Raw genomic sequence first — 27,790 nt, 5'->3', positions numbered from 1 at the left:
AATGTCTCATCCATCTCCAATTGAAGCTGAACATAAGTTTGGTTAAGAAATAAAAGGTAGTTACAATTGCCATGACTCAAGAATAAAGATTTCAGATTTGTCTGAAAAGATCTTTCTCAAGAAATATTTTGTTTCTCTATAGCCACAATGTCATATCAAACTCATTATTTTGACATTATTTACAACTGTACCAATGCATGTAAAATCCTATAAATGTCTGAGACTGAAACTATAAAAAATTGAGAGTTCTTTTCCTCCAGGTTTTGGAGTATTTAATTCTCTCCAAGATTATACCAAAAAATTATCTCTTTTGCCAAAGGTACAGTGGATAAAAGACCTGAAAATCCAGCTGTTTAAGTGAAGAATGGACCAAATAATGGCTACAGAATTACACAGCTATTCATGCAACAAAGTCTGTGGAGCAAGGCCAGGCTTAGCTAGAAAAGAAATTAGAATTCAAATTTACAGTAAACAGGCACTGACCAGAAGACCAGCAAAGGAAATCACTTATATTGCAAATGATTTAAACCACGAAACCTCCCCCAACCTGTTCCCAAGCCTTCCTTAGCATTGTGTGGTTCATACAGAAAAAAAGATGGTTCATACAGTTCCCTAAACATGGCATTCAAACAGGCTAAGATGCAACTACACAGAAATACTAATTGTAAGCGCCGTGTCCTGCTCTTAAGCTAAATCCCTGGACACTTTAATATCCTTTTTATAGGCATTAATTATAGCATTTTGCTCCTTGATTGTGCTTCAGCGACAGTCTGCTTCTGTGTTTCTGGACTTGTCTGAGAGAAAATAAGTGCGCCCTTGCCCTGGAAGGATGCTACCCAGCCACTCTGGATTTGTTTCTTGGGAGGAGAAACGTCCCAGGTCAAGCTCGAGTCATGTTCCAAACAGCACAGTAAGACAAAATATTTTAGCCCAAACACAGAAGAGACCCAACAAAGAAATTATGGCTACTTCTGCTCATATTCTAGTGCTCTAACAGAAATTCTGTCCTACAAAGAGTTAAGCAACTTCCAGACACAATCAGTAGGGGAAATCATCATATCTAATGTCTCGACAAAGGGAGATAGAAAGAGGTGGGAAATAAGAAGACAGAGAGGAGAGCAGGCTCAGAGGAGGAAACGGCTACATATTCACACAAATAAACATGAGTTTTATTTTCTTGTGCTGCAAATAGTGTGGTGGAAAAAACTGTTGATTAAAACTACAACTAAATGGTGAATGCATGGGCATTACAACATGACAGGGCTATTTCCAAGTGAACATATAAAGGGACTGCCAAATGGTCTATTAAAAGCATGTACACTTACCTAGTCAGCAAATAGGTCAGTGATCACCACTTACTCTGCTTTTTAATAAAGGGATTTGAGAATATTCCCTGATCTTATACAAAACACAGATTTTCATTATTCTTTTGTGAACTAGAATGAGCGCACTATAGTAGCTGGAAAAAAATTTAAAAGGCATCTTAGTTTGTCTTTTTTCTTTTGTTGCTCCCTAGTAATATATAACTTCAGGTTACAGTAGGAAGAAAGGGAATAAATTGGCACATGCTATATTTTATTACTGATTTTGGAAAAAGTAACAGCAGGTTTTTATGAAACACACACAGTGCCTTACATTGTTAAATTCTTCAGGGTAATCTGGCTTGTTTCTTACTGCTGGCAATGGGAAACAGTAGTGAGACTGCCAAGACTTTGATTCTTTGTTCCTCTGGGCTCTCAGCACCCCAGAACCTCGAAAGCACCAGGATCCATGACTCCTTGGTAATATACACTATGGCATGACCCTGGAGCTGTGAAGCCAAATGAGCAATACAGAAAGGACCCTACACTCCCTAAAATCCCCCAAAACACATAGATGAGCTGGTAGTAAAACTTGCACAATTAGATCAGAAGCTAACCTATGGTTTGTCGCAAGTTTGTGAAAACTGAGACACATCAAACCCAGCAAGAAACAGTCGTTTTTCCACGGAAAACCAGATCACTGAAAAAAATTCCTAGCACGCTTCAAAGCCACAATCAGTAACTAAGCAGAAACCTAGCTTTAGGTTGGAAAAGGGACTTTGATCTTTGTTGGTCACTTAGTGGCTTCCACAGCTCCAGTGCTGGGGACAGCACAGGTCACAGATGACTCCCATTAATCTAATGGCTCCTGGTGAGAGAGAGAGGAAAGAGGCAGCTATGTGCTGCCCTTTGCTCCAGGATGAGCTTGGTAACACAAAAAAATGATGTAGATCAAAAAGACCAGGTAGATTGCAGTTTAGTAGTTGCTATGTTTGTCTATGCATACAGATTAGTACAGGATAAAACCACTTCACATCAGTGTATTTCTATTTAATGGGATTAGCAGTCTCACGTTTGCTTTTTTCCCCACATGTTCTTAGACAAAAATATGCCATTTCATTGTATGTCAAATGTACTTTGGATGCTGCTGGAAAAATATTTAACTTAATTAGTTTATGGGGTAGCACTCAAGTTACGTAAAATAACATTACATATTGAATCTCTGTTTTATTCCAGGTAATTTCTTTCCATTAAGAGGAGTCTCTCTTACTTTATCAGCCTGAACTTCACCTGATTTTTTTCTTTTACCTCTCTTTGTCCAGATCCACCTTGCTTTGTGGAAGACTTTCACAGCTCACGTGGCAGAGTATGTGCCCACCAGAACTGGAAGCATCTAGCAAGACGAGCACTGAGGTTGCTCTACGTGTTCTTATACCCATAAGAACAAAACAAAGCGATGGAAAGCCTGAATTTCCTTCTCTTCTCAAAACCCTGAAAAAGCACCCATTTATTTTCCCTGACCCAAACAAAGTATGTTAAGAAGAAGCTAAACAGAATATCTATGCAGTTACCTAAGTGCTGTTACCCTGCATGTTGCGATTTCCTCTTATCATGAACCTGACCAAAAGCTCACTTAAATCAATGAGAGTCCTTCTATGAACAACAAGCTTTGGATCAGATGAACCCTGCACGGGAGCAATACTTGAGCCCCCAGGTACGAAGATGTTCCAAAATATTTGGAAAGAACCTTTTATTAATGCAGTACTTGAACCTTTTAAATCAGGGGCTGGAACAGCAACAGTGCCAAAACCAACCCTTTTCTGACATTACTTTCTTTTCCTTAATGTTGTGTATTTTAATGGTAGGTAGGACAGATGGTGAAATATAACATCTCCACTGAGAACTAAATGACAGTCACTAGCTGTAGGGGACACGAAAGTATTAAAGAGAAGGAAATGTACAAATAATGAAAGTACATTTTGTCCAACTTGCTTTTGATGAGGCATAAAATAAGACATAAATAATTTCTATCAGGAGGAAATTAACATAACAACATTGGTATCTGCAGAAGAGTGAATTTGTATTATATAATCTGGATTTGCAACTCAGGTAGTGCAATACCATTTACCTGGATTTGAAGTAAAGATTATATCAATTGTATTTTCACCATCAGTAATAAAGCATAAATGCAACACCATTAATGTGACTGATAATAAAGAGATGTCAACAGTCCCAACTTGGATAAGCAATAAAAAAAATAGACGAGAGAGGAAACGCTGTTTAGCTGTATATGAACAAAGAGATTCTATTAACCTGGGTTTGCAGTGAAGCAAAGTGTCAATATTGCTAACACAGGTTTGCAATTAAATTGGTGTCAATGTGGCTGGGAAAGGGAGTTTCGCAATTAGGATAACACTGTTAGTATTGACCTGAATTTGGAACTGTAAAATTCATCCCTGTGCTCTACAAATGACCACATAATTATTAACCTGCAGTTACTTTACAATTAGAGAATTACTTACGTAATACACTACTTTTATATAACCATGTGCCTGTTGCAAATGGCAAGCTGAATGTAGTGTTACCAAAAGCATCCAACACTTAAAACTGAATTTCTACATTTCTTTGCAAAAGCATTCCTAAGGATTTAAAATACTTTATTCCCAGAAGAAAAAATACTGCTTCAGTAAGACCCTGTGTTCCTGCTCCAAAATATTGGTTTTCTTTATTAGAATTACTAGTTTTAGTTAATTGCTAGTTAAATCTCTATTAATGACCTCACAAATAATTATCATACCCGTTTATTGTAAATACTCTCAATGCTTCTAGGGAACATGGTCAAGGGGGTAATAAAATGGACATAAATTGGTTGTTTTAATCAGCCTTATGCACTTTAATGCAGGAAACAACAAGAAAAGTATTTATTTTAAAGTCACTTTAGAACCTGAGTGTGCATTTTTTTGCACTTATTTTCCCATGTAACTCCAAGTCAAATATATCAAAACCACACTCAAGAATAGGCAAAAAGGATTTTTCTTAGGGGAAAAAAAATTAATACTTTTACGTGCTCTTTCCATGTTTCCTCATAATAGAAAAGGAAAACGAGCTGTGCAGCATTCTCTGTCTCAATCCCTTTTATAAATAGCCTCACCTTCTTCTCTTCTTCTTCTTTTCCTCCCTCCTCCTTTTTTTCTCTGCACCATGAATCAAAGGTATCTCCACTTCTGTTGTGTCTTCTTGGTTCAACAAGGGCTCTGAATAAATTTGATAAAAAGAAGATGAACAGTAAGGCTTTTCAGAACGGACATGAAAGGATAACACACACAAGAGAGCTTGCCATTAAAAACACCGGCACAGGAAAAGGATCCCTTTCCCCAAGGGTGCAGACACAAAAAGTCTCAAGGAAATCCAAGGGGCTGTAATTGAGAGCCTTGATCCTCCAAGATCAAACTTTCTGGGATTCAGAACCCCCGCCACACACACACACACACACTACTTAGCTCCAGGCATGGGACTTCTCTGGGACTCCTCACAAGCCCAGAGACCCAGGTCATCAAGTGTTTCACTGGACTGGGGACAGAGCATTCAGTGCTCCAAACGTACAAGGCTGACATGCTTGTAATCAGGAATAAGAAATGCAATGTTCACTTCTTTCACTAATAGTTATAGTCATTAAAAAGTCAACTTTCATCACTGAGAACCCATAGATGCTCCCCTGCTCAGGGATGAATTAAGAGTGACCATAAGAAGATCCAGCTGCACAGATTTAGCTCAGTAGGCACGGAGAAAGGAAGGGAACATCAACACTACCGATAATATCTGAGCAATAACTATTGGTTTTGCCTGTTAATCTTGTTCTTTGGTTTCAAGCCACATGCAGTACCTTCTATTTCCATGCAGGAGCTTTGGGAATCTGCCCCACTTTTCATCTCCTCTGGAGAAACATCCTGTTGTCCTGTTAACGTGACAAATTGAAAATGGCATCAGCATGACGGCTGCATGCAGGCAATGGTAAGTTCATCAAAACAGGGCACGGACCTAACATGTAACATAGTACTTTTCAGCCAAGTACCACTTTTCTTCTATTAAATGAACAATGCTGGGCTTATTTTATATTTGAAAATACCACTTAAACTCTAAGCATTAAGTTTGTTAATGGGGTCAGTCAAAACTGACCCTGCATCCCTTTTGTTTTTTTTTCCTTCTTCTTTTGTATCTCTGCCTTGACAAGCTCTTTCTCATAAGAGCTGTTGCAAAGCATTTGCACTTGACAGTTTAACAGAAGGAACAGAATCACCCCACAGGCTTTTAGAACAACAAAAACAACAACAACAAAGGACAATAATAGCAATGCTATGCACCCGGGATCAATACGGTTAAACCCACATATTTGGAGATGCATGCGTTTTCCAGCAACACCAGAGATTACCGCATGACAACCGCTTGGCACATAACCAGTAGCCAACAGCATTTTCTTAAGATGGCAGAGGTCAGGCTGAAACCCACTGGATGCTGAAACTGGAACAACTAAGGTTCCCAACTGATTCATTATCTCTTTCTTCAACAATTTTGATACAAAACTTTACCTTCGGCTTGATCTTGTTCACACCCCATAGGATGTACTGGGTCACTCTCCTGTGCACCTTTGGAGTCTTTCAGGGAGTCTGAGGAAATAGCAAACAAACCAACCAACTAACCAACCCTGCAGCAGTTTTCATGCTGGAAAAGTCCGGTGGTTCCTACATACACAGGTAGCCCTTAGGTGCTAGCTTCATATTTGGCATTCGGATGTGCTACAGATTTTCTATCTGTTTAAAAACCACACTTATATACTACAGAAGTATACTCGTGGGTTTCAATTATTCAAATTGATTTCAGAACCTGTATATTTACTGAGCAGATTTTTGCCTGCAGTACAAACCTTAAACAAGGAGCCAGCAAGAAAGGATGCATAAGAATAATCGGCAGGGCTACCAATAATTTTATTTCTAATGAAGTGGTACACAGCTATGAGAAACAGCACAAACCACCAACTTTAGCAAATGGTTTCTTATTTATTTAGAACAACACCTTTTATAGCTGGATTTTCACAACTTGACAAACATTAAATCCTATAAATCCCGCAGTGCAAATCCTAGCCTCATTTCATTTGATGACAGAACTCCCAAGGTCATTATTGTGGCCAAGACTGCTTTTCCTTTTGAGACAGACCACCAAAACGAACTGCCCAGCACCACGCTCTGAACCAGTGGCAGAGCAAGGTTTACATCAGCCAACAATCACTATGCTATCTGTAGTCTTCATCAACACAGGGCACTATTGTGTGGTGTAGAACAACATTTTCTGACAACAGCCACTCCTTAGTTTTTGTGTGGGGATGGAGAAACGCATCATTCCCCTCCCCCCCCCTCCCCCCCGTCAGGAAATCACAGCAACACAGCCACCCGTTTTAGCTCTGCTCATCTGCATAACACACAGCTTTCACTGGATAAAAAGCTCTCTTTGAGCCTCGTTAAAAACCACCGCTGATCTAACTGCACATTTCTGGAAACTACAGGGGTAAAGTAGACTTGAGGTCATCACAACGGTAACAGATAATCAGTATTTGTGTTCCAGAGCGAAACACTTTCTAAAATGCTGCTAGATGGAAAATTTCAGTAACAGTGCCAAAAGATCTATGGTGCATGACAATAAATTATGCTAGGACAGTCTTGTTACGACTCTACTTCTGGAAGTTCCCTTTGTACAATATAGCAGAGCAAATCTTACAATATACCAAACGATGCCCCTGTAAAACTCTGTTCCTGAAACTTGCCAGGAATAACCTCTGATGGATAAGTGAGAAAGCTGGGTTGTTAACATCTGATCCAAATTTAATAATCTGTAGAAAAGGTATGCAATGAAAGTGTGTGGCTTTAATTAACTGCAAATAATCCCCCAAGGCAAATATTTAATTACCTGCACAGCTTCTTACATCTTTCATGGCATGACAATAAGTTTATAAATCCAAGTTTGAAAGAAGAATATCTCATGGATGTACCATTTACTAAAATTTGCCCTTGCTGCACATTTTTTCATCCTACTGTGGACTTAAACTGCTACTCAGCGCTACCAGCTGGACCACTGCACTGGCCTTTCATACTAGGATGCCACATCGTGCTATGAGTTACAAGGGATTACCCTATCAGCTTGAACCACAGCAAAAATAAATTAGAATTTCATCAAATTCCAATTTTAATCAAAAAGCGAGTTGAAGGACCTCTTGGTATAAATGGGAATGGCACTAAAAGTCTGTAGGGAATTTTTCAAGCAAACTTTAAACCCATTGAGTTAAATTCTGGCTTTGCTTAAGTTTTTGACAAAGCTCTCAGGATACCAAACAAACCAAGATTTGTACTACCTGTATCCCCATATCCTAAATTAATATAATCTTTTTCTGTATGTTTTAGTTGTACATTTGTAAAAGGAACTTTGGCAGTCCTCTGCCTTAAGTACTGTGCAGCTAGGGCCCAAACAGAGCCCTTCAAACAGCCAGAAGTGATGATAAAGTGTGATATTACCTACTATGGGTGGGAGAGATGCACACGGCTCTGTCCTATCAGACCCTTAGAGCTATCTTATCCTACACCCATTGCACAGACCTTCATACTCCTAGACCCTTGCCTTTAATCTCAGGTGCCACCTTTTCTCCCAGAATGAAGAATGACTCCAATTTCATGCAAAAATCAATCCTCAGCATCAGAGGAACAATTACGCGCTTTGGTCAATAATAACAAATGGAGTTTAAGGAGCCTCATGCTTGGCTGATATATGTGCCCCATCACGCTGCTGTTTGTTGTGGAGCATTGCAAAGCTTATCCTGCAGCGTGGGGAGTTGTTGCTACTCCTAGCATTTGGCACAGTTGGCAGGCTGGCTCCGCAGCTGCGGTGAGTGTCAGTGGTAGGCACCACGGCTAGAGAGCACCCATGCTATTTGGCACATCTTCACACATTCTCATAGCTGGCTCTGCACAGCTTCTTCTCACAAGATCATGATTTTTTGTTAAGCTTTCATTTTTAGCATAAACAGTTTTCTAATTGTTCCAGGGTTCAAGAAAGCAATTTAATTGCACAGGATTCCAAATTATCCCAGGAAATATACAATAATAATTTTGCATGAGTTATTTTTTGCAAAACATGTTTCTGAAAAGAGCAGAATGTGGACAGGAGTCACTGCCTAGCTGCAACAGTCTGCCACTCTTATTTCAGCAGCAGAAATAAGTCTTTGCATTAGTATGCAGATTGTGCGTTTCAAAACCTTTAAGGTCAGGACCATGTCAAAGATTTCTTCTTTTCAGATGCAAATATTCGATCACACATTCAAGCCAAAAACTCCAAAGACGGATTTACTTTTAGGATTAACAAGAATAAAATGAAGCGAAGGAATACAATTTATAAAGAAAATCTGAGACAAGTAAGAGTAAAAGTGTAAGACCAAACGTACCAGTCAATAAAAGCTGTTTCCCAACTGGATGCGAGGCAAGAGTGCCACCCCCATTTCAGCTGGCAAGCAGTGGTGGGAATCTCCCAAATGCTGATGATGTACTACTTTCTGTGTGCAAGTTTTCAGTAGGGTAGTGGTATTCCTTGGGCTCAGCAAGCACTTTAGAGCCTTATCCAACTGGGCAAAGCCAGTATCATAGTCCTAAACAATTCCAGGGTCTACAGAAGCTCTGGCCATCCCTAAAGCCTTTGTCTGATTGGTCTGATTGACCAGGGAACAAACTCTGGAACAAACTCTGATTTTTTTAAATGGCATAAAGCAGTGTTAGCGTTCTAACACAGCTACTTATCCATTAAGCCATAGCAGGGAATCCAAGTCAGGATACTATTTTGCAGCACAGCATGCTTAGTTTTTGGTAACACAAGCTGAGCACTATTTACCTTGGGTAACCATGACTTAGGACTGTAAGGGTTAACATTCCTCCAGGCAGGACTGAAAATAATCAGTGTTTCTGATATTACACTGGAGTAGTTCCTAATGTCATCATTGATCACATATGAACGAACCCACCATGACTTCTGATGACAAAAATGAACCAAAGATAGAGCACTTTATCTACTTCACATCAAGCACTGAAGTGCTCCTTCAAGTCTGAGCATCGCTTCATTCCTTCAAACCTGCTTTTACTTGGTGGCTGCAGTGGCAGTGTCCACATCAGGAGTGCCTGGCTTTGCACCTCTCTGTTGTACTGAAGCAACAGCCTCATGGGGCTGCATGGCTGAGTGCACCTGGGAATTAGCCCCAACCTTTAATAACCCATGGACTTTAATAAGCTGGATCAGAACACTCCCCACGTATATTCACTGTTCCACTATATCAACTGTATGTTGAATTCAGCTCCAAGAAAACCATGTAGCTTGCAATAAACTATCAATCCTACTCTTCCTGCCAATAATCAGACACTATTTTGTCTAAATACTGCATACACCCCCATGCTTTTCCATGCCATTCATATTTTTTTGACTGTATAAAGCAACGTTGCTCAAATAAAATTTTGCAAATGCTAAGGAAGAGGAGAAATGGAAATATCTGAATGTTAAGTGGTTTTAATGATCTCCTAAAATTCACTTCCCCAGCTACTCTCTGTATGGCTTATTTACTGAGTCCTTTCTAATATGGAACACACCTGGGTCCTGCACACAGCATAGATAAATCACCATGCTTTAGGGAGCTGTAAGAAGATTAAAGAGGAAAAAAGCTGGTCATTACGAAAGAAACAGGTTCAGTGCATTTTATTTTTTAACCATGATACTGTGAGAAATGACTGGAATATTTCCAGAGTGAAAGAAATCGAGCAGGCATCTAAAAATACAGGTAATGGTGTGCACGGAGGCTGCCACATGATTAGGGTATTCTTTTGCCTCATAAACTGAGGAAAATGTGTTAAAATGAAGTATTATAAAATAGTGATTTATGAGAAGTTAGGGAGATATTCTTGAGCTTTGACTTTAAAATGTTGTTTTTATATCCACCAAGATTTCATTTTAATCTATCTTTATGACAGATTAGATTTATTGGAGCCCAAGTATATACGACTTGGTAAAGCAGACCTTTTTAGGTGCAACAACCTGTAAAGGTATTTTTGCAAGTGTTCGGGTAATAGACCAGGCGGTTCATCTCTGCAGGTGGGGTTCACTGAGTAATGCTCCCACCCGCTCACGCTTCGAGCTGACAGAAGAGCATCTCCTCTAACTTCATCTTGTGTCCACAAGAGAAATTTCAGGCGCAGTTGGTATGATAACCATGGGCATCCTGCTGCGGCCATAAGGGGCAGGGCATGTTGTACAGGGCTGTGGGAAAGGAAAAAGCTGAGAAAAACCTGACTGCCTCAGTTAGACCCTTCCCAGGAGAAGATGCCACACAGCTGAAGGTAAGTGTTGAGGCGGGGAGACAGAAGCAGTAGGCACTCGTATCAGACTGACGGGAGTGCAGCTGGATGGCTCCAGGTCAGCTAATACTTAAAAATAAATAGGATCTAAATAAACCAGCTAAGTAGATTAGCGATAGCTGTTGCGGCTGCCTGTACTGGTGAAGGGTAGAGCAGAAATACCTCAAGTAGTTTATGGGCTGGCCCCCATCTGGATGTGCAATGCTACAGACAGTTCAGATTAAAAGGAAAAGTGAATAACCTGCATTACGTACAGCTCCAAGCGACCATTACGGAGGGTGTAAGGAGAACAGGCGCTTGGCTGGATACTGATGGTTACGTACCTGGTTTAAAGAAAACTCAAACCACACCATGCAGCAAGCGTTAGCCAATTTGCTTTCATAGAAATAAATCCTTCTAACCAAAGGAGAGAAAAATGTTATCACTGTAGCTGGCATGCAGAGCCACAGCTACGGTTGGGGGTGTCGATAGTTACCTATAATTGAAATTTTTCAGGCTGAAATTTTCCAGGTCTAATCATAGCCCAAGGGTGAAGTAAAAACATTTCATTGGTAGCTGCTGAGCGCTCAGCACTTCTGAAAATCAGGTTATTCATTTAGATGTCTTAATATATACTTAAGAGCTGATTTTAAACACCTCTTTCTGAACATATTGGCCTTTCAGTCAATCTTTTTCACCCACTTATCAGTGTCTAATTTGTGTCGATTTGCACAGCTCCCCTGCATTTGAAATGCTCTATCTTTCAGTTTATCCCTTTCTCAACCATTGATGTCTTTAGGACATCAAGATTTTTCCATGGTGAGAACTACAGCTGGCCAGAAAGGAATTTTATATCCATTATGGTTTACAGGCAGGATACTTAACAGGCTTCTGGGTTGCATAAAGCGAACTTTTAGGGTTAACCCCTAGCCAAGGCATGTACCTAATTCTGTTTCTGACAACACAAGCCCTCCAGCTGACTGAATCTGACTCCATTTCAAAGAATGTAGAAAAATAGTGACTTGCTTTAAATGGCACTCCCACAGGAGCACAGACTTTGGTGAACACCTGGAAATAATTAATCGCTACTTTATTTTTACAATTAATTAGCATACGATTTAATTTAGTTGACCTTCAAATGAAAATTCAGTTCTTATTAAGTGCTAATGAATTAAAATCAGCATATTGTGCACGGCAACTTTGCCATGATTGCATAGTGGGGAGTTCATTCTTCACCTGTACTAAATCCAGTTCCTTTTTTAATTTTCCTGCTAGAAAGCCCTATCATTAGATCAGGTTAAATAGTAATTGGTAGGACAGGTGACTGAGATGAAGGTGCAGAACATTCTGTCTCTCTCACACACACATGAACATGCACACACACACATACTTTTTTTTTTAAAAAAAACACATTCACAGGTTCAAACCAATCCACAGCTCTATACGATGTGGTCCATTTAAAAGGAGGCTGTAGTCCCAGCACCAACTTGTATGGACAGAGAGGCACACTAGACTGAGTGCAGCCTGCCTGATATGTGTTTTATCTACTGCATAAACATTAATGACTTTAATCGCTTTGTTCTGCCCTTACACTTCATAAAGAGAAGCATCTCTAACTTGAGATATGCTATGTATAAAGGATCTACTTCCATATGCACAGTAATGAAGCACTATGAAGGTGCTGCCTAGAGATGTCAGTTCTCCCCCCAACAGCTAATAGTTATGTGTGCAAGTTTTCAAGGGTAAAATTGCAACATTTCTTTGCAGTATTTCCAGACAGTAGAAACAGAAACTTGGCACAGACCGGAATAAGAGGATACCTCCACAGCATAACATCAAACATCTCGATATTCTTGGAATATGACTGGTCTGCTTTTTTTTTTTTTTTTTTTCGCTTACCCCCACCCCCACCCCCACCATGAGGACAGACAGAGCACTTAAAAAATTCAGTCTGCTCAAAGGCCATATGCAGACTGAGCCCATGTGGACCTTTTTTTTTTTTTTTTCTGGACAGTGTTTCTTCTGTTGGGAATAACAGAGGAGATATACTTGCACATTAATATGAGATTTGTAATCTCAGAGCAGGTTTTCATTTTCACCGGAGTGCCTAAAAACATGATTCTTGCACTGTTCCATGCACTTACCATGAAACATCCCCTTTACATTCCCATCCTTCCCCCCTTCTCCTTTAAAAAAACCCTGATAAATACGGCTCAGGTAAGACAAAAAATACTAGAACCTGATGGCAGCAGAGACCCATGTGCTCTGTTTTTAATATCACCACATTTTAGAGCAACAAATAACTATTTCGATGTGTTTGCTATATTCTAATTCAGAAACATGAAGAAAAACAAGCAGGAAAAATACTAGCCAAAAATAATTGGAGTCAAAATACTTGTTTTGGTGCACTCACCAGAACTGACATTTGAAAGATGCTATACTTTCATAGCAGGCTTAGAAACCTCCCATTCTGAGTGGCTGAAACTACGAATTTTGGGAATATGTAGCCTACACTTATTTGCCGTAAATCTCCTTTCACAGTAGTTAGGTAGAAGGACTGGAAAAACATAATTTCTTTAAATGCTTTACATCCAGTTCATTTAGTTGAAGATAAACTACTGAAATGAGTATGTTCCAGAACCTGGCAGGTTTTAGCTGTGTTAACTCAGTGGGCAAACAATTTGAAGGCTGAAATTTATTTCGGTACCAGCAGGTGTTTTCAGAAATGCCGGGATTTTGTGAAAGTGCCATTTCCCAAGAAATAGCAAGCTTTTGTAACACCAGCGTTCATTTTAAAACAACTCAAAAGCTAAAATCTGAGAAGTTGAAAATATACTAATGGAAATAAGGATTAAAACCATGGTCTGATGGATGTGGTGGCATCATCATTCAGAACTCTTGGTTACATTTAAAAAACCAAGCAAGCAAATCCCAAAACATCTTACTTTCCTCACCATTCCTTTTTTCTGGTTAGACAACTTTACAAACAAAATATATGGAGTACAGTCTATCTCGCTTCTTCCTCCCTACCAGATGCTTTCCATCTTGCTTTTAAGGAGAGGTGGGACATCAAAGAGAAACTGCCCTTTGGAATTCTCAGGCACTGCTTTTCCTGTCAACCCCTCAAGGGAAGAGGGGAAAACACTATAATTTTAGCATATTATAGAAGAAGTGAGACCCATAGCACCATGATGGCTACTTTCCTGAGAGAAGACAACTACTACATTCGGTCAAAAATCTGGAGTGGTTACACATTGAGATGGTCACTGAAAAGCACAGCAGAAAACACTGGCTTCATAGTCAGGAGCAAGCACTCAAAGCAATACCAAAATGTTGGGATCTTCAGTAAGACTGCAGATAGAGAAAAAAAAAAAAAATCCCAAAGCCTCACCATGACCCTCACATTACAAAACATAAAAAATATATCTGATGGGGATCTTATAGATACAAGGATACATAAACAGGCCAAGTGTCAGCAAAAATAGAGAAATGACTGACAAGCAATCACCAGCTACGCTGGGGCTGAATCTACCACTATTTCTGTCTTCCACTAGCCTTGCCACGACTATAATCTGTGAAGATATCAAAAGCAAAAGCCAGCAAGGGTTTGTGATTTTTTTTCTCCCTACAGGATCAATCATTCAGTTAAGAGAGCACTTAAATCAACCTGCACAAGGCTTTGAACTCCTAATCAGGTAAGTATGTGGGCTCTCTAGCATGTGTCTTTGGAACAAAAGGGCAAGATCTCACACCCCGTCACACTTATCTAGAAAAATGAGAGGAGAGTCAAGCAGCGATGCTGAATTAAACATTAAATCTTTTAAAATAAATAAGTTAATGGATGTTAATAATTATGTTATCTCAGTAAAATGCATTAAAATTTTCTATTAGTCTTTCTTGAAGGCTGTACTGACGGATTGTATTTATTATAGATAGCATAACTCCTGTTTTGAATTACCAGTAGCAAACATTTTATAAATCACCCAGGGTTCTGCCTGACGTACCCCCACAAAAATGCCAGAAACTGTAGACCAGCACAAGCAATTAATAGCGTGATATCATAAGAGTATCAAAACCAGTATGTCTGCGCGCTGGTTCCTATCTGTAAGCCAACAACTCCACAGGAAAAATCTCAGCTTGAAACATTTAAATTAGATCATCTCTCTTTCTTGTTTCCTAAACTCCCTGTCATTTGGCCCCGCGACACTGTTAAATATTTATCACAAACTAAATGATCTGAGTGCCCAGCACAGTCTGCACAAGATAAACATTACTTTCTCCCTCTCAATTATGACTTCATCTCCTCCTGTCTCCTCTTGATGTGTTTACAGCTATTGTGTTTTTCTTTTCCGCATCAGGAGAGCACCAAATAGGGAGCTAATATTGCTGAGATAGATGCACATGCTTAACTTTATGCCCGCGAGTCGCCCCAGCAAGCCCAAGCTTTGGGCTTAATTGTGATATGTCACGTATGATATTTTAGTATTACCTCTATAGCAAGGGGATTTAGGAATACATGGCATCTCTCCTACCAGCATAACAGCTGGTGCCAGGTACTTCATTACAAAGACTTCCACAAATGAAAATCCAAGCATTTACCTATTTCTGTATTGTTTAACTGTGATTTTGGCAATTTCCAGACAAAGGAAACCAAGGCTTTGCAAAATGTCCTCTTGGGACTGGATATTTTGAAACACAATTTGCAATCGGTACCTTTATCCTCACTCAGTTCCGTTTCTTCTGATGATGACAGGGTGGCTACAGCTGAAGGTTTCGTCTCATCTGTAAGAGCCACAGAAATGAAAGAGAAGTTATTCATTAGATAGCAAACTCATGAACCACTTTACTGAAAAAAGTGTTATGCCTTCTTGAGGCAAGATACTAGACCTGAATTTGATTTGCTTGGCTTCCATCTCTTCACACTGCATTCACCGGCCATCACAGGTCTGATTGTCTTCCCGAAGCCAGGGCTAAACTTACATTACAATACTGCCAGATCAAGTCTATATTTCAATTTCTCATAGTACAGACTGAGGAACAGCTATCGGTTCCATGGGTAGGCTGGTGTTGCTATTTGCTTTGAGATTCCTTTTTTCATTTAATCCAGATATTTTGAGAAAAAACAATTAAGCCATTCTTAACTTTAATCGTGTCCATGAATCCCATTGGAATCAAAAGATGCAAATGCTTTCCTGAAAATAGAAGCTTTCATAAATCAAGCCTAAATTTAGCAAGTCCCTGAAAAATCTGTAGCTCGGAGTTTTTTAATGGTAGAGCATGCGTATAGAACTACTGCAGTTAATAGATAAAACTAGTGCCTGAAATTAATAAATTTTTTAACTTTCACTGTTGTCTTATCTTGGCAATTTTTATAGTTCTAAAACCTTCATAAGCCTTTGTGTTCATTTCTAGCCTTTCATTTATTGCAAAAGACTTGCCTCTGATGATTCTGACAAATTTTTTTTCCTAATATAGTCTCCGAGTATTTATAACTACCTTGAAACAAGAGCTCTGAAGCACCTGCCATTTTGTTTTTCCATGTGTTAACTGATGGTTCATTGTTCACTGATGATAGATTGGAAACCAGACTTTTTAAAAAAACACACAGTAATAGCTGAAAAATTTCAGGCCAGTCTTTGCACACTATAACTGGCTTTTTCACTACTGTATAATAAGAATATATGAATCTGTAAGTAATGGAGTGGGTAAGAATACAGGGTCTTATTTCTTCTCCTACATTTTCTTTCACAATATCGAAGTATATTATTTGTGATTTATCACGCTCAGATGAAGGTTATGCCTTTTGGTTTACAAAATACAAATAAGAACTTTTAACATTTGATGGGATTGCTCCTTACGGTGATCATTCATAGCGATTAGAAACGTTTTAGGCTTACAACTGTGTATCTTAGAAAATCAGGTCATTTCCTACTGCCAAGAAAGGGCACAGAAGCAGCAATCTAAAAGTTCCTGATGATGTTTTGTCTCCACAACAAGTAGAGTGGAAAGCAGCAGCAACTCATTAGCTGAACTTAACTAACCGAGGTAATTGTACACCTCTCTGTTCTTGCCACTATGCGAACCAGTAGGGAAAAATGTTAAGCCAAATAATTTTTCCCTGTAACACTGTGTGCCTGTGACCGAGGAGGTGATTCATGGACTATGCATAGGCACGATGCTATCTTTAGGCATGCACCTAAAATGCATTCCTAAAATATGACGTGCTCTGGATCTGGGACCTAAAATGTCTGGATCTTTTCCTTGACACTCTTCATGATAGTAACAGAACATGACTACCAATATGAGATAGCGAAAGAATGTACATCACAGCTCTGATAAACCAGCTCTGACAGCTCATAACATAACAAGTCGTAATGATGGTTTTGGGAAAAACACAATGCATTTAAGACACCTCCAGTAGCAAAGTAATAATTTAGAGAGGTACATAGTCCTTAATTCTCTTGGGAAAAATGAAATGCGTATCATTCAATTGAACCGTTTTACGAATGAAAACACCGGGGAAATACGCACCCCATCAGAGCGAACACAGCTGAGAAGCACCACGGGCTGCATTTGGCATTTGTATGCAGCTGTATCACCGGGTTTAACACCGGAGCTAGGAGCTCCTAGGTGAGTTAGCAGCCAAGCAGTACTTAGTACAGTTAAAAGTTCAGCATCGCTGGGTCAAAGATATGCCCCTGCTTAGTCAGAGATTCAAAACAGTCTAGATTCAGACAGAGCAACTCATTCATCCCTTCTTCCTCGTCCCCTTTGCCTGTTTAAAATACGACCAGAGTAAAAGTGAAAAACCCAGGAAGGGAAACATGGTTGTTCTCCAGCACTTACAAAATACCACTGCATGCTTATCTTGGGGATGATAAAGGGCCTAGGTCCAAAGTTTGCCGAGGTCCATGGGAATCTTTTTTTTATTCTGTAACACCGTGTGCCTATGGCTTCACCTCCCACAGCTTGCCCCATATGAGGACATAAAGAAGAGGTGATAAAGAGGACATGAAACCTAGAAGGACTTCAAGCACTTGCAGACAGCATCAGCTGTTAACACATAGTTGCAGAAGACCGACCTGTGGAGTGCGGGGAGAAATGCTGCACTTCCACACACACTGTGTGCCATGCACAGGACAAAAAGAAGGACCCTCATCAAATTAACTCCTCATCTGGAAACGGCCACAATGCAGTACACAAAACAGATAAGTAAAAATTCCAGGCCTTCTAAATTTCTTTTCTACATTTACGGCTGGTCGTCTTCAGCTCAATCTTCCACGTATTGAAAACATTCTTCAATTCTGAATTTTAAAAAACAAAAAGCTTCTGAAGAAAACCATTTCATAGTCTCTGGATTAAGTATGTGTAGGCAATACTGTGCGCTGCAGTGAGAAAAACCCCAAGCAAACAAGCATGGTGCTAACATGTAATACTACGCTAAAACAAATCCTTAAGAAATGAGGAGATTTACAGACATTTTGATTGTCAGTTCAGCTGTTTTGATAACTGATTAATTCTAGTTGTCTTTTGCATTGAACAGAGTTGGGTAGGATGAAAAGCACAACCATAAACAGAAAAAAACAACAGAAACTATTGTGAACAGAGTGACATTGTATTTTAAAATACTGACCTCACTATCATTTCTAAGCAAGCCGTCTGCAAAACCCGCTGCTCGTGACCTCTGACATTCATTCACAGTATATGCAGTATCATTCTGTAAGGATTTAAATCTTCATAACCCCTGAGACTTTTGTAGACAATTTGTTAAAACTTTCAAATAGCCTTTAAAATCTTCAGAAGTACAGTTTTCATCAAAAGAAGCTTTTTTCCTCCTTCTCCAAATTTCCTTTTCCACCATTTCTGGTCTATGCAGAGGGCTACTCCCTTGCAGACAGAGGGCAAAATTATTTCTTTCTATTTACAGGCTCAGCTAGAGGTAGTCCACCTTAAAGGGAGACTGTAGAGCTGGTAAGCTAAAGAAGGAGGTTTGCATTCCTGCATTGCAACCCATTCATTCATAATGAATGGAGTTTCGGTCTGTAATGGAAGAATTGCTCAAGGCCTGAGCTAATCTGGTGAAAATGTACAAACATTCTCCTTCAATAGCATTGACTAAGGTTATTGTTCACTAAGGTGGATAAACCTTAGAAAGCCCTTTAAGGAACTCTGCACAAACCTGCTTCTTGGCTCTGGGCCTCCGTTTCTTCGGTCTTTTGCTTCTCCTCTGTGCCATTACCACCTATTGAGGAAAACACATAAAAATCATTTATGATATATCTTTTTATTGGTAACAGCAGCAGCAATATTAATTGTAACCAATTCAGCACAAACTGCTAATTTACAGTAAGGTGCTGTGATAAAAGAGGAGATACAAAGGTAAACTGAAAAAACCTGCAAACATAACCAGTTACATTTAAAACAGTCGCATTTTCACATCTCAAACTGAGGAAGGGGGGTTAGATTAAAGATTTTATCTCAACAAGCACACTGGAAATATGTGTATAGCAAATAAAGGTATGTCTCCCTAAACACTGTCTGCAATAGATGAAATCATTGCTTGATCTTAGCCTACGTATTTTGTAAAGATTTTTTCCTGGAATTATTTTCCTCCAGTAACATTCCCACGAGATCCTTGAAGTGGCTGTTTCCAACCTGCAGAATCCACTTTAATGCCTATGGAAGGTAAGAATAGGAGGGGGAGAATCACCTCAATTTTACTTTAAAGCAAAAGGCACACCACCACTTAGCATTAAGTACAAAAATGCATCACATGTGACTGCAAAGAAGAGAAAAAAATAAAGCAAAGCAAGATTGCTAGGACTGAATGCATTTCCCCCCTTTTTACATTCACATTCATTCCCAATTTTCTCCACTACTTTGCATTTGCATTCATTATCCATTTTCTTCCCTCCAGCTCCCTTTTGGAAGGCAGGTACCAAACAGCAAATTACCACCGAGAGAAGTAACACCCTGGGGAACGTCTATGGACGTGAGATCAAGCTCTCTTAAACTTTGCTTGGCCCGATTAGAAATATATCCGGAATTCTGTATTTTTGACGATGGAGAGGGCTCTTTTAGCTTCACAGTAATATTAGAGGCTGCAGTGCAGCATGCTGGATCAGATGCCATGGCTGCACTCCCTCTTTTCCAGCATGGCGAGATAGATGGCAAGAACAACCGAGTACCAGCCTTAATGAAGCATTTGAAAAACTGACTGCTGAGCATATATACTGGGAGAAAGGAAATTCATTCCCAGGCCTGTAAATGGCTGGATAATGATACACATGTTTTTTGCTGTGATCTTTTCTGGCTCCTAGGTTTTTCTGATTACAGCTTCTCTAAAGCAACACGGTTCAAGTTCCTCGCGCCTCCACCTTGCCTTTGCTTAACACACGGGGACTGTTGAAGAGAACAGCAGTAGCCCAAATGTAATTAGGTGGATGGAAGAAACCCAGAGAAAGCTCGTGTTTTTCAGAGGAAAATGTACATCTGGTGGCATGCTGCATTCAGCTAATATTTAAAGCCTGAGGTATGATGCTCTCCCTTTCCAGCAGGCAATACATCCTGGCATCCAGCAGATGGGACTAGTGGAGAAGTATTTCCAGGCTGACCCTGCGCAGAGCTGCTCTCAGGAGAGGAGATGGAGCAGGACTTTGCCACCCCACCTGAGAGGGGAGAGGTGGGCAGGCAGCAGCCGATGGCCATCGCTGGGGACTCAGGCCTTCTGCGTGCTTGGTAATTCTTTGTACTGCTTTTAACCAGCCTTAATGGATGACTAGCCATAGTGATTTCTTAGCACATTAGGGAGCTTTAACCTGTAAAAAATTGCATTACATGGATGACCAAAATGGCTTGATAAAACCAGCTGGGTTTTTTCTTCCTCCACTTGAAATCAAAATGTATTATTTTCAAAATCAGCGTTCTGCCTGTCCACACACAATAGGAAGACTGCATGTAAAATAGAAAGTTAGGTGTACTAGAAGATACACTTTTCTCTCCCCCTTCCCTTTTCTTTTAAAACATGGGCTTGGGACTTCGCAAGCTTTGCAGCAAGCAATTAATAAATAAGGAAAAAAAATCCTTTGCATCAGCAGGATGTTTTTCAAAAGGATAATGTCACCTAGCTCAGGACCTGTGAAAAGGGACAGTACGTTCAAGGCAATCCTATAACACAACAGTGCGTGACACTTGAAAAATCTTTACCATTAGGTCAGTTCCAAAGAGAATATTGCATCACTGCAAACCAAGTGGTGCCAAAGTATAAAGGATTTAATTACGGCCAAGTGCCACATGTTTCGCTTTGCACAAAAAGACTTTTACATTTGGAAAAAGCAAGTCAGGCATAAATGGTAACTACCAATATATCACTGAAAATAATTTCAGCAATTACCTTACTGCATTCACAGTGTAAAACTACATTCCCAGACAACGCTTGTTTCTACATCCATTATAACAAGCATGACTATAACTAAGAGTTATTTGGCTAAAACCAGGTATTTCAAGAGTTCATTCGTGTTTATTGCCAAGGGACTACATCTCTTGTTAAAGTCACTCAGACCAAACAAACTACAAAGAAAGTTTAAATATCATCTGGTTCATCAGATTATCAGATAAAGCACCTATCCATTGGTATGTTTTATCAGTCCTATGTTTCATTATTTCACTGGAGAGTCACTGTTTAAAACTGGTATAATAGAACAATAATTATAGCACTATATATTGGATTCTCAACATGTTTTCCATCTAACACTTCATTTTGTTCCTTCAGAAAGAAAAATGTAAAAGACTTTAAGCAGAAGCTTCACCTCTTGTACTCTGACCCAGTCCAACAGATTGACTGGATCGTGACATGAAAATTAATCTCAATCAGCATATTGAAAGTATGCGTCGTGCCTGCCAAGTGGCTTTGATACAATTGGAGAAAAGGAAAGGCTAAAAAATTAAGAGTGGACAACTGATCCTCAAGTAAATGACTTGCAGAAGGAAGGGTTAAGCTCTGCTTGGCCTGGAGCATCTCTTCATCTCAGGAGAAAGGGAGGAAGTGGAATATGAATACAGTAATAAGAAAGCAAACTATAGGGTGGAGAAGTGACTAATCCCAAAGCATCTGACAAACAGTTTTCTCCATGTTTTAAAAACCCGTGTAATGAGCCTCTCACTGAGTGTCTTCTACTGATGAAGAGTCTTTTTGTAATTATTGCTCTCCATTGGAACTGGGGGTAGAGCAAATGGAAAGGCTTTAAGTAGCACATGCTCAAGGCAAAGAGCTGGAAACATATTTCACAAGAGTAGCAAGCCAATTTTTCACCATATCTTTATTCACCTCGGCTCTCCTTTTCTCCAGGCAGAAAAGCCAGCCCTAGTGCATTTCCCTTGAGTCTTCCTCATGACATTATTAATAATAAAAATGTCTTTTCCACTGGATGGCTTCTACAGTATCTGCCATCCTTCTCTTTCCAGTACTGCAGCAATTGGCGATTGCATTTCCTTTAGGTGAAAGCTGTCCTCACAATATCTGCTTTTCTATTATAGTAGTAATTGAACAGCAATCTGTCACTCACTCCAAAGGAGATAGAAAAAGTGGCGAACGACATGTCGTGTCGTTTTAGGCCAGCAAATGTAAATGATTTTGAGCCACATCAAAAGACAAATGGGAACATCTGTTTCTTTTCCCCAGCCTGGCAGTCAGTTGAAAAAACAGGAGTTTGAGAATTGCAGTAGCACTGTACAAACAAAATAAGCACATCCGACACTAAAATACCTACCTCTGGTCATATATTTTGCTCTCCCTTGCCAAGTTGACTACTGCCTGATAGGTGTTTGCTCTCCCCTCTTGGCCTTTTACTTTGAGATCAGCAAGAAAATGTCCCCCCCTCCCCCAAATGATACATACTCTCATTTATATTTGGTAGAAAACAGGCCAAACAGCGATCAATCAGCACACTCAGCAAGTTGGCAGAGCAAGCTGCACTTCTAACTGAACTAGAAAACTAGATACTCTGTGAGTGCCTGCCCACTTTATGTTAAGGAGAGGTATTTAGCATGCACAGTGATATGCCAGCTGCAGTAGCAGCCCCAGAACGAAGCAGACGATATGATAAATAATAAGCCGACAGTCAGACGGGAGAGGGCTGGGACAAGATCTCTACGAAAGTCCAGAGGACAAGCTCTCAGCAGCAGCACCAAAGCAGGTTTTATATTCTTCCCATTTTTCCCTGTGAGAGCCTGGAGGCACATGGCTTTTTACATCTCTCACTGTTCTTGCGACAAATATGGCAAGTCAAAAATATTAATAGCCTGCTGGCCTCTTGCTTTTCCCATTTCAGAGCTGAATAGTGCCAGGTTTGCTCATACACCTACTCCTCTTCAGCAGTACCTTTCTTCACAAGTAGTCAGCGACATACGTAGAGCTGAGGCTAAAGTCAGTGTCTCAAAAAATGGTGCAAAAAGACACCTCAAAAAACAGTGCAAAAAAGACATTTTCCAGAAGAAAACAGAATTGCCGATAACGTATGTTTAGTTAAAGGAAGAAATTCTGCGTAAACAGTACAAACGAGTCTACTTCTACCTCTCCAACATAGATGTTTTTAATAATAGAAGTGTTTTTACTACTGAGAAAGCTGTACTACCATCTGTGGTGTGTCAACAGAGGAAGGTGCCTTCAAACAACCTCCTCCTTCCTGGAGCAGAAGAGAAAGAGACTCGGGGCCAATGCCTCAGCCTCACCTCTTATCTGCCACCCTTGCATATCTGTGCAGGTACCACCTCCCTGAGCACCAGCTTTGGCCCTGTTACATCCCCGCAGGCAGGGCTCTTGCCATGCCAGTCTGGGTGCATTCTCTGGGTGGGCAGCAACCGTGCATCCCTCCTGCGGCCTGGCCTGCAAACCTCCCTGCCAGCTGCGCCACGCTTCTATGGCAAATGCAAATACAAACCGAGATCTGGCAGATAAAGGATGCCGGTTTTGAATTATCTTTTTTTTACAGCACAAAAATACTGCCACAGTAATCATACTAATGACGTGAAGGTCCTTCTAGGATAACGGGGAAACTAATTAATGACAAAATTAAAAATATAGGCCTTGATCTTACAGCTGTTACATTCTGTATGAATAGATTTGCTGACTTCAGTGAAACTCCTGAAATGTGAGAAGAAAGCCCACGTGTAGCAATATATACCCTCAAGATCATACGGCCTGCAACAGTTTTTAGACAGTTCCACTGGCAAAATGGTATCACACATAAAGCAAGAAGCAAATACACACAAAGGCCGTTATTGTAGAACTACAAATGCATTTAAATGAATCATTAGGGTGGTGGCCTGAGGTTAAAGAACATTTTCAGTTTGCATTTTAATTTATTTTAATTAAATTATGATTTAAGTCAGTTTTAATCACTACTTGTATATAATTCCTTTGGGGTAAATTTTAAGACGGGTTAGTAAAGAGTTATCTGCAGTGATTATTTAATGGAGTTATGAGACGACATTTCTCTGTGCTGCTTCAACAATTTACCTCACTGCAGACGCAGACCTGAATGCGCTGCTGTCAATGCACCCAGCCTAAAGAAGTTGTCAGGCGTAATAACTAACAGGTTTTCATTTTCATGCAGCATTTTGTCAAGAACTGTTGAGGAGTGTGGGAAAAGAATGAGAAAACTATAGCTCCTGGGCATTATCTCAGAGGTCAACAATAATTATATTGTATCTCACCTATTTAATATCCTGAGAAATATAGGAACCTAATCTAAAGCCCACTGAAGTCGCAAGGTGTGTTCCATTTGCCTCACTCTATGGATCACAAGGCAAGTAACTTGGCTTCATTATACCTTTCCTGGCTAGGGAAGAACCAGGGGACAACAGCTACAGCATCAGATTAGGTGTTTGGAAGACACAAGCACTCAGATTTGTCCCAACCCACTTCATACATAACATTGCTGGGAACGTTGTGCTAGGCTGGTTATTCACTGGGTGTAATTCTTCTGTCTGACATACAACGTGAGTCAGATTTTGCATTACAGGTGTTTGGCAAGAGACAGCCATAATTTCATTGCAGAAGATGCTGACCATCTAAATTTCTGACAATCTGCAACTGTGAGCGTTCAAAACAAATGAAAGCAGACAGCTTCTGGAAGCTTGAGCTGTCCAACATAACCAGAATATGGACATCATGCCCTAGATGTCATATGCAGCCCATACAGAGGACAAAGATACAGTTGGCATCTTGATGCAAAAAATACACACACTGTGCTGCACGTGAAGGTGCACAATATGATCACAAATTTTATCATTACTATAACTACTTACTATTCATTCATACTGTCATGGTGTGCCTAAGAGCCTGGTAGCTAGATACCGTTAAGGACTGTGGCACAGCTTCTTTTCCAAGCCACAGTCAAAACAAAGCATGAGACATACTTCGATGTTTTTGCATGCAGGTCATGAAATCATATGGTGTGGCAATGTAACAAAGGGAGGAAACGGACAGAGAAGCCACACAGGAGATCACACTTGTTAAAAAAAACACGTGAACCAAAACATGCGCTATTTTGCATAAATATTTCAGAATTAAGGGGCTAGCCCTGACTTCTGCACTGGACCTGAACAATCATGATGTTATTCACATCATGGTTAGAAATGAGAAATGAATTCCTTGACAGATGAGTCCCCTGCAGGTACGCTGGTTTGTCACTGTGTATAATTCTCCTCTGACAACATTGCATTAGTCACTTTAGTAAGTTAGTATTTTGCACCTTAGCTCATCTCAGGAGAAAGAAAATCTACTCTGAAACATTTAGCATGAAAACAGGAATTACAACTATTTGCCTGGTGTGGTTTACACACACGTACATTCAGCTGCTAAAAGAAACCCGAACGGGTAAATGGTCAACACAATAGGACTGCATGTCACCTGCGGAGGCCAAAATGAGCTGCATTTCAAAGTTGTCTTGTGTTGCCACTACACGGCAATTTAATGAAACAGTAGAAGCGATTTCAGCAATGAAAAGAATCCTCTAAAAAGGGTTTGCTCAGTGAGCAAATACAAATAAAAATACAGAAAACGTCCTGTTTTTCCCCTAGCTTGGTGGAAGGTGATCACCTGATATTGTGAGAGCTGTAATCAGTCAAGACAGATGGTGGACTTCAAAACAGAAGTGAAAAAAGAAGCTATCAACTGATGTGGATAGGGGTTAATAGCATCACTTTAAATATAACCAATCTGCATTAAGGTGAAACATTTCACAGACATGTTTGATACACATGCTTCCCAGGGAATTTCTTCTGTAGTTCTTTATCTTAATTTAAAGTTTTATTTAAGGATTTGGTTTGGTGGCAAGAAGAATACAGTAACTTCTAAGCTACCTTATTAAGTAGCAGCACTTTTAAGGCTGAATAAGAGTGCGTGGTTTTGAAGTATAATTATGTGTCGGGATGTTCATTTTTAGTAGATTATGAGTGGAGCAGAAATTTACTGAAGAATATTACTGCCCTGTGGGATGCAAAGAGGAAATGCAGCTACTATTTATCAAATGATAAAAGAATTGCTTGCTATAAACCGAGGAACACTTTAAAACTAATCAGAAGTTGAGTCTAGTTAATATTAATCCACACCTTAAAGAGAAACACAATCAGGCTGCATACTATTAGAAGGCCCTTAGAAAAGATGCTTTGAACTCCACTGTGTAACAGCAACACACAGCAGCTGTTGTATGCACCTCTCCCCGCCCCCATTAAGCCCACTTGGAGGAAAGCAGCACAAGCCTGTTGGCTTTTGTGGGTACATATGCTATATCCCTCTCTATGAAGCTAAGGAGCGAGAGCAAAGCTGCAAAATTCCTGGTATACAAAGGAGAACCAGGAAGGGGAAGCCTTATGTTAATCTCACAATTAAAGGACTAAGCTGTAAAATGAGGGGAATTTCCCTAGTCCCAAAGGTATGCAATTTTTACCATTGGACAAAATCTTTTTGGGCGAAGGCGTGAGGAGCCAGAGCGTCTCCTTGATGAGCATCCCTCCTAATCACCACGACCTGCTGAACCAAAGAGTGGTCAATACGAGACGTGACTCCATTTCGCCTCATTTCTAATGTGTACTCTGATCACTAGACTGACATGTCTCATCAGCAGAGCATCCACTGAGTGAGGCAGCAGCCTGCTGGTGAGCCTCAGACTCCTGCCACTGCTAGGTGACATTTCAGACATTCGATGTTGCCCTTAAGAGCCAAGGGGTCAATAGTGTGATGTCCCCATCAAACAAAGGAACCAACTCTACCAACTATCTTAAAGATGATTTGTGTTCATTTTGACATTCCTGGCTTGGCTTATCCATCAATCTGTTCTCCTTTCCACCACATGAACAGAAAACAGACAAAGTTCATCCCGGACAAACAGTTCCACCAGACCAGCTCCTCGCACCATACACTGAGCCTCCGCTAAGGTGATTGCCTGAGACTGACAACCTATCAATCTATCAGGAAGAATCTGGTCACTCATTTTGGGAGAAGCTTATGAGAAAAGCTGGAGCAAGACAACTTGCAGAGCTTCAGTCCTGTCTTCACATCCCTCAAGGGAGGGCAAGGAGGATCCTGACCTCAGGAGGCACAGAAACAGCTTCTGCTGCATGGATTGATTATCTTTCTCCTGGAGGAGGAGAAAGATCAGGCATTTGTCCTGCTGTTATTAGATGTATTAGTTGTCTTTGATACACTATTGATCAGCTGCAGACCATGGTGGGAATGGATAGGGCAGCTCTTGGGCAGGCTCCGTTTTATATCTGAGAAATCCCATAAGGAAGGAAATGGCAAACAGTTTTGTTTCTCACAGTATCAGGAAAATCTATTGCACACACCTCACTGTTCAGCACGTACAGGAGGACATCTGGGGAGATGGCTAAGAGAAATAGGGAACACTTTACATTTTTGGTTTGTTAGACTTTTGTAAAAGTCGTCTGCCTTTGCTTGGTGACAATCAGTAGAATAAGAACAGGTGACCTGTGGCATTTGTGCTAACTCCTGGCTGCTACGCTGTGACAAGTACTGACATTTTGTCTATGTACTTACTTTAGGATTGCGTTATGAAG

At 40.1% G+C, this 27,790-nt stretch overlaps 1 protein-coding gene across 2 annotated transcripts in view; it reads right to left on the bottom strand.

Annotated features, from left to right (window-relative positions):
• Positions 1 to 27,790, bottom strand: part of MACROD2 (mono-ADP ribosylhydrolase 2) — a 936,136-nt gene that overhangs the window by 37,160 nt on the left and 871,186 nt on the right. Inside the window, exons 12-17 of one of the 2 annotated variants that reach the window (XM_080408518.1) lie at positions 18,887 to 18,953; positions 15,599 to 15,681; positions 15,425 to 15,493; positions 5,888 to 5,965; positions 5,185 to 5,256; positions 4,453 to 4,555 (exon numbers count right to left, since the gene is read on the bottom strand). In XM_080408518.1, coding sequence (XP_080264644.1) covers positions 4,453 to 4,555; positions 5,185 to 5,256; positions 5,888 to 5,965; positions 15,425 to 15,493; positions 15,599 to 15,681; positions 18,887 to 18,953 — 472 coding nt within the window. The remainder of the gene's footprint in view (positions 1 to 4,452; positions 4,556 to 5,184; positions 5,257 to 5,887; positions 5,966 to 15,424; positions 15,494 to 15,598; positions 15,682 to 18,886; positions 18,954 to 27,790) is intronic. The other variant, XR_013931490.1, reaches the window with a different exon arrangement.

Source organism: Falco punctatus (assembly GCF_963210335.1).
Source record: "Falco punctatus genome assembly, chromosome: 12".
In the NCBI taxonomy this organism is placed as follows: Eukaryota; Metazoa; Chordata; class Aves; order Falconiformes; family Falconidae; genus Falco; species Falco punctatus.
The sequence above is the reverse complement of the archived record's forward strand: the minus strand, read 5'-3'. Positions and strand labels throughout refer to the sequence as shown.